At 38.5% G+C, this 7,731-nt stretch overlaps 1 protein-coding gene across 1 annotated transcript in view; it reads right to left on the reverse strand.

The window, feature by feature from the left end:
- Positions 1-96: 96 nt before the first annotated feature.
- trpm2 (transient receptor potential cation channel, subfamily M, member 2) overlaps positions 97-7,731 on the reverse strand; it is an 82,421-nt gene continuing 74,786 nt past the window's right edge. Inside the window, exons 26-27 of the mRNA XM_056466088.1 lie at positions 7,240-7,356; positions 97-4,477 (exon numbers count right to left, since the gene is read on the reverse strand). Of these exons, the coding sequence (XP_056322063.1) occupies positions 4,352-4,477; positions 7,240-7,356 (243 nt within the window). The 3' untranslated portion in view covers positions 97-4,351. The remainder of the gene's footprint in view (positions 4,478-7,239; positions 7,357-7,731) is intronic.

Here is a 7,731-nt window from a genome sequence, read left to right on the forward strand (position 1 = left end):
AGCTTATTTAGGTTGTTAGACAACATATTTGTCTGTATAACTCTGACATTTTTTGAAAACGCAATTAAATGATGCAAAATAACATTGAACTACACATTAAAAATACCACCATGTAAAAATCACACACGTTTATTACAGTGGATTACATCAATTCAGTCATTATTTATCATTCATTATCATTACTTTTTATTCAGTTGTCTTGTCTACATGTTTATAAATGCAGATGTTCAAGTCACAAACCTGATTTGAACTCGCACTTGATTGAATCTTATTTTGAGGACACTTCACTGGATTATTTGCAGTATATTTCTGCATCCTGTTCTAATATTTAAGGTATTGCATAATTGCTTGTGGAAAGCAGGTGAATATGGGAAATAACATAAACTGTTTTCTTGCAGTGTAATCCTTCATCTGGCTTTATATTTAAACCAAAGATGAAATAAGTGCTTAAATGTAAAATATATATATATTTATACCATTGACTGTTTATTTATCTTGCATTATTCTGTCTTTTAATAAATACGGCTCAGCGTTTACTGTTTAATGCTTAAATATGTACTGTAATATGCATATACACTCACCGGCCACTTTATTAGGTATACCTTACAAGTACCGGGTTGGGCCCCCTTTTGCCTTCAGAACTGCCTTAATCCTTCATGGCAGAGATTCAACAAGATACTGGAAATATTCCTCAGAGATTTTGCTCCATATTGACATGATAGCATCACACAGTTGCTGCAGATTTGTCGGCTGCACATCCATGATGCCAATCTCCCGTTCCACCACATCCTAAAGGTGCTCTATTGGATTGAGCTCTGGGGACTGTGGAGGCCATTTGAGTACAGTGAACTCATTGTCATGTTTAAGAAACCAGTCTGAGAGGATACACGCTTTATGACATGGTGTGTTATCTTGCTGGAAGTAGCCATCAGAAGATGGAGACACTGTGGTCATAAAGGGATGGACATGGTCAGCAACAATACTCAGGTAGGCTGTGGTGTTGACACGATGCTCAATTGGTACTAATGGACCCAAAGTGTGTCAAGAAAATATCCCCCTCACCATTACACCACCACCACCAGCCTGAACTGTTGATACAAGGCAGGATGGATCCATGCTTTCATGTTGTTGATGCCAAATTCTGACCCGACCATCCGAACGTGGCAGCAGAAATGGAGACTCATCAGCCCAGGCAACGTTTCTCAAATCTTCTCTTGTCCGGTTTTGGTGAGCCTGTGTAAATTGTAGCCTCAGTTTCCTGAGTCACTGGATACTTCCTCTTTCTTGGACCATTCTCTGTAAACCCTAGAGATAGTTGTGCATGAAAATCCCCGTAGATGAGCAGTTTCTGAAATACTCAGAGCGGCCCGTCTGGCACCAACAACCATGCCACGTTCAAAGTCACTTAAATCCTCTTTCTTCCCCATTCTGATGCTCAGTTTGAACTGCAGCAGATCGTCTTGACCATGTCTACATGCCTAAATACATTGTGTTGCTGCCATGTGATTGGCTGATTAGACATTTGCATTAACAAGCAGCTGAACAGGTGTACCTAAGTGGCCGGTGAGTGTACAGTATTCAGTTATTTGGTAAATAGCTGTAATTAGTGGAATAATGTACAGAAAACTAATCATTATTACAAAATGAAAATAAGGAATGAATGACTAACTCGCTCTGCAATATTAATAGCATAAAATATAAATGTCTATGTATATGTACAAACTAAACGCTTGACCTCTGGTACCTGCATTTATATTTTAAAGGGGACCTATTATTACTTTTATAAGGGGTTTAAGCATAGTTGTGTGGCAGCAGTGTGTGAATATAACCAGCTCGCATTCTTGCACTGTACGTGCCATCAGAGGAGGAAAGCCCCGCCCATTGTGAATGATCTCTTCCTCATTAGCATAGGACATCAGTCTTATTTTTGAATCTGCCCCTATGCTGACACATAGGCATTTGTAGCTCCGCCCTCTTTTGAAAAGAGCAGAATCTCATTTGAATTTAAAGCGACAGTCACCAAAACACCACAATTAAGATCAAAGCCTAAAAGGGTTAGTTTCAGAGGGTTAGAAAACATTATTAGTGTGGCATTTGAGCTGAAACTTCACACACACACACACCCTAGGGACATCAGAGACTTATTTTACATCTTATAAAAAGGGTATAATAGGTCCTCTTTAAACACTAAACAACCAAATTCAAGTTCAAATTGACCCAGATAATGAAACTTCCAATAAATACACAATAAAACATACTGAAAGTACCCTGTGTGAAGCTAATTGTATGGCTTATGGATTGTACAGAAACCTTTATGAACATGAGAGTTTTTGTTGTCTAATGTTTTTTTGTTGTTAAAGGGGTCATGAACTTAGAAAGCAAAATTCCCTTAATCTTTTGACATATAAGAGCTCAGTACTATAAAAACATCCTGTAAGTTTGAGAAATAAACAGTTTGTGGTTGCTCTGAAATCAGCTTATATTGATGCCCGTCTGACAAAACCACAGCTTCTGGAATTTTCTGTTCTGTGATATACAACCCCAAATCAGTTGGGACAGTATGGAAAAGGCAAATAAAAAAGTACTGTAGTTATTTCTAAATTTACTTTGACCTGTATTTCATTGCAGACAATGCCACAAGCATTATTGAATGTGTTTCTCATTAGTTTTATTCTTCTTATTTTTCAAAATAAACAGGTTTTCTAATTTTGGTTCTTGTAACACATTTCAAAAAGAACTGGAACAGTAAAGCATTTACCACTTAGTAATGTTGCCTTTCCTTTCACAAGACTTAAAAGGTGTTTAAGGACTGAAGACACCAACTGATGAAGTGTTTCAGGTGTAATTTTGTCCTATTCTTCCTGCAAACAAGTCTTTAGGTGGGTAACAGTATTGGGTCTTCCTTGTCGCATTTTGAACTTCAAAATGAGCAGCACATTCTTAATTGGAGACAGGTCGGGACTGCAGTCAGGCCAGTCAAGTGCCTGTATTCCATCACTTGTTCAGTGTTGCTAGATATACTGTAGCTGATATTTTCCAGCCCAAATGCTGTCCAAAACCTGCCCAATCGCCCAAAAAACTGCCCAATCGCTCAAAATATTAGATTAACGTTTTATTTAATTTATATCAATCAAACCGGTCATAATTTTTTAACCATACAGCAACCAACACCACCGGTCACAGAACCACAACATAACTTAATCACATCGAAACACTGCCCCTCACTCACCCACACACTGCACTTAATGTTGTGTACTCATTGTCTGCAATGAAATACAAGTGAAAGTACATTTAGAAACTTTTTTCTGATTTGGAGTTGTAATAGTGTGAATAAGCTCCGCCTCCACAGAAGATTGACAGCTTCTTAATAATAAATAAATAAACTTTGCATCTTGTTTCTTCATTCATTTTCTTTTCAGCTTAGTCCCTTTATTAATCAAGGGTTACCGCCAACTTATCCAGAATATGTTTTAAGCAGCGGATGCTCTTCCAGCGGCAACCCATCACTGGGAAACATACATTCTCATTCATTCACGCACATACACTACGGACAATTTAGCTTACCTAATTCACCTACAGCACATGTCTTTGGATTTGTGTGGGAAACCGGAGCACCCGGATGAAACACACGCCAACACGGGAGAACATGCACACTGAAATCGAACCAGGGATCTTCTTGCTGTGAGGCGACAGCTTTACCCACTCTGCCGACCTTTCCTGTTTATCCCTTGTAATATTCAAAAATGTTATCCAATCAGAGCAGTGGGAGCTTACAATTGGCCACGCCTATTTGAACAGCACAGAAAATAGCGAATTACTTCTTGTTTATGTAAGACTCTTGACATTATAAGTGGCCTCAGGGAACAGTACAAAATAAAAACTGAGGTAGTTTACGACCCCTTTAAAGGCACCATCATTAATGGCATTAAACTGAACTGCAATATGCTTGAGTATCTTAAAAAAACAACGCTATCTCACGGCAATTCGTAACTTTTTGATTTAGTGGCTGACTTGTATGAATTCGTAAGATCTCATTTGTACAATGTAGAACGATTTGCTCACCGCCCAATTACAGTTGGGTTTAGGGGTGGAGTTTGGTGCCACGCCTCTTTTTTAAAATCGTACATTTTCATACGACTGAACGTATGAATTACGTACGAATTAGCCACTAAACTGACAAAACGTAAAATAGTTACGTTTCCCCGTGAGATCAAGCTGAAAAAAAAAAACATGTTTGGTAACAGTCATTATTTTTCATGCATTTCTATTGGTGGCACAGAATTGACTCTTTTGAAAGACACACACAAGAGTGCATATTGTTGTGTAATGTGTGTGTGTGTTTTCCCGAGGGTCAGAAGTGCGTTTTGTGATGTTGTGCTATTTGCCGTAAAGCGTCTCGTTGGTATGAACACACACGCTCGTCGCTGCTCACTTCTCGCCACTGGAGCGGTTGATGAGACGACAGCGAGCTCTCGACCTGCAGCAAAAACAAAGACAGTTTCAATTGTAAGGTATGCTTGATTCTGATTGGATGATGAGCATCGTAAGGTGTGCTGTTATTTTCAGATTGATGCACAGCTCAAGTAGTTCCGGCAGGTTTTGAGCGCATTACAGCTCCATATCTCTACGCTGAATGGGTTATTTCACAGCTACAACAGACAGAAATCACATCAAAACACAACAGAAGAGTGTGTGAGAAACTAGTGCTACACACAGGAGCAGTTTGAGGATAAAAACCTGACAAATGTCAGAAATACAACATCTGAACAGTGGAGCAGCTGTGGAGACCAGGGGAAATGCAGAATAATTCATTCTAGTGCGTTGAATTATTAGAAAACAATGCATACCTGATATAATACAGGTATATTGGGTTATCATTTTAGAAACAGAATGAGCTTTATTCTGAACTTATTATATTGAATTTTTTAAATTTTATTTATTACTACTTATATATATAATGTTGGGGGTGACATGGTGGCTCAGTGGTTAGCACCGTGACCAGAAAGGTTGCTGGTTCAAGTCCAAGCTGGGTCAGTTTGCATTTCTGTATGGAGTTTGCATGTTTTCTTGAGTTGGCGTGGGTTTCCTCCGGGTGCTCCGGTTTCCCCCACAGCCTAAAGACATGTGCTATAGGTGAATTGGGTAAGCTAAATTGTCTGTAGTGTATGTGTGTAACGAAGTTAGGTTTTTCATTGTGAATTCTCCTGAATTATGCAGCAGTTATGTGTATTTTATGTAAGGGTGCCCTCATGTGGTTTGTTTGGTGTACTGCAGACATACAAGTTAGACAGGAAGTGAAGCAACACAGCAGATGCTGTGAAACAGCCACCATGCTATGGGTAGGTTTTTCATGGTCTGTCTTAATTTATTAATATTAACTGTAAAAAGTAGCGATTTTGCACATTTAGTTTATAATTCGGTTTTATTATCATTGAGCATTCAGTGTAGAGAAGTGACATGTACTTTAAGTTAAATGGCTTTTATAATGTCTACTAGATTGTGCTCTTTAGCAAGGCCATGCGGTTGATTTGATTTTCTATTTTATTTAGATGTTGTAGGTCTGCAGAAAGCCATCCACCTAAAGGGCTGTATTGTTTATTATTTCAGGTATGTCTTTATGTTCATTTGTTAATTGTGACTGTTGTGTTTTTTATGCAAAATGTTCATTTGATTTTCAGTTCATATGCTGACTTTAATAATGTGACAGCAGATGCTGTCAGACAGCCATGCTGCAGTAAAAGTATCAACCAAATCCTGTGTCCGGGCCTTCATTTAAAAAAAATAACACAACGCAGAGGAAGAAGAAGAGCTGAAGGACCGGAACTGTTCCATGTGTGTGAATAAGTGTGTATGGATGTTTCCCAAGTGATGGATTACATCCAGAAGGGCATCCGCTGTGTAAAACATATGCTGGATAAGTTGGCCCAGATTAATAAAGGGAGTAAGCCGGAAAGAAAATGGATGAATGAATATAATGTTGGGGGCGACACGGAGAACATGCAAACTCCACACAGAAATGCCAACTGACCCAGCCGGGGCTCGAACCAGAGACCTTCTTGTTGTGAGATAGCAGTAGATCCAGTAGATTCTAAATCATAGTGACCAAAGCATCTCAATTAACCCCCCCCCCCCGCCCCCCCAAAAAAACAATGGGCCACCAAAGCAACCTAAAAGTGCCACCAGCTGGCCATTTTTAGAAGAGACATTTTGAAGCTGGATGAAAATATTTACAAAAGAAAAAATCTAAAACTAAAAGTAGTTTTGAATATGTTATTATTATTGGCATATGGCACACAATAGTCTTTTCTCCATTTACACAAACGTATTTATATATATATATAGTGGAGCCAAACATTAGAAAGGTGTTTAAAATATTCCACTTTGTTCCTGGAGATGAAATTATATACGCCAAAAAAAGATTCAATGGATTTACTACAGGGGCGACACGGTGGCGCAGTTTAAAACACAGTTTTCAGAATCAAATTGGTATGGTTGATGTGGCGTGGAGGCTCAATGTTTAATACTGTCGCCTCACAGCAAGAAGGTCGCTGATTCGAGTCTTGGCTGGGTCAGTTGGCATTTCTGTGTGGAGTTTGCATGTACTCCCTGAGTTCGCGTGGGTTTCCTCTGGGTGCTCCGGTTTCCCCCACAGTCCAAACACATGTGGTACAGGTTAATTGGGTAAGCTAAATGGTGTATGTGTGTGAATGAGTGTGTATGGATATTTCCCAAGCGATGGGTTACAGCCAGAAGGGCATCCGCTGTGTAAAACATATGCTGGATAAGTTGGTGGTTCATTCCATTGTGGCGACCCTGGATTAATAAAGGGACTAAGCCGGAATTAATGGACTTACTACATTTTTATAAGGTAAGTGGTTGCAAACAATTAATATGGGCTGAATTTAAACAAACAAATTAAATTTAGAAATATTCAACTTAGTTTGTTTGTTTAAATTCAGCCCTTATTAATTGTTAATTAACTACTTACCTTCAAAATATTTAATAAATCCAATTAATATTTTTAGTTTAGGCAGGCATTATGCACTTACGTCCTATTCACTGTACAAAAGAGTGGAGTTTATTAACATTCACATGTTTAAATATCAAATCTGATGCTTACAAGGCTTTAGTCAATCTTTTGATAGTCTGTTTTATGCAAATATGACTCTGAATGTACTTCTATGTTTACCAACACTTCATGGATGAGCATCATGAGAGGATGTGGTCGTTTTTACTCACCATGTGGTTGAGATCTGCCATCAGCGGTGTGTTTTTGTCACAGTGAAGTGTGATGATGCTGGTCTCCACCCAGGCGTTATCAGTGTTCCTGCTGTCATCTACATAGCCCTTATATACCTGTGCAGACACAGCAAACACATCCTGATGAGCAGCGTGCATTTTTACTGTATGCACATTTGTAATTAGTGGTGTAACAGATCACAAATCTCACGGTTCGGATCACACTACAGAGTCACAGACTATTTTTCGGATCAGCGAAAAAGGGAGGAGACAAATGTCACGTGCTTTCCATTTACTACAAAAACAGTACTGCAAGAAACATTTGGTTTTAACAAACAGAAGTTATAAGCTGAAATTTTATTAAAAATACAAATCAAGAAAGAACGATCTTTGCTACTGTTGCTGATAATGCTAAATATAGAAATCTAACATCTTGAACAACAGATCATATTTTTATTTTCAATTAATGAATCAACAATTCACTCATAAAAC

Source organism: Danio aesculapii, chromosome 9 (genome assembly GCF_903798145.1).
Source record: "Danio aesculapii chromosome 9, fDanAes4.1, whole genome shotgun sequence".
Taxonomy (NCBI): domain Eukaryota; kingdom Metazoa; phylum Chordata; class Actinopteri; order Cypriniformes; family Danionidae; genus Danio; species Danio aesculapii.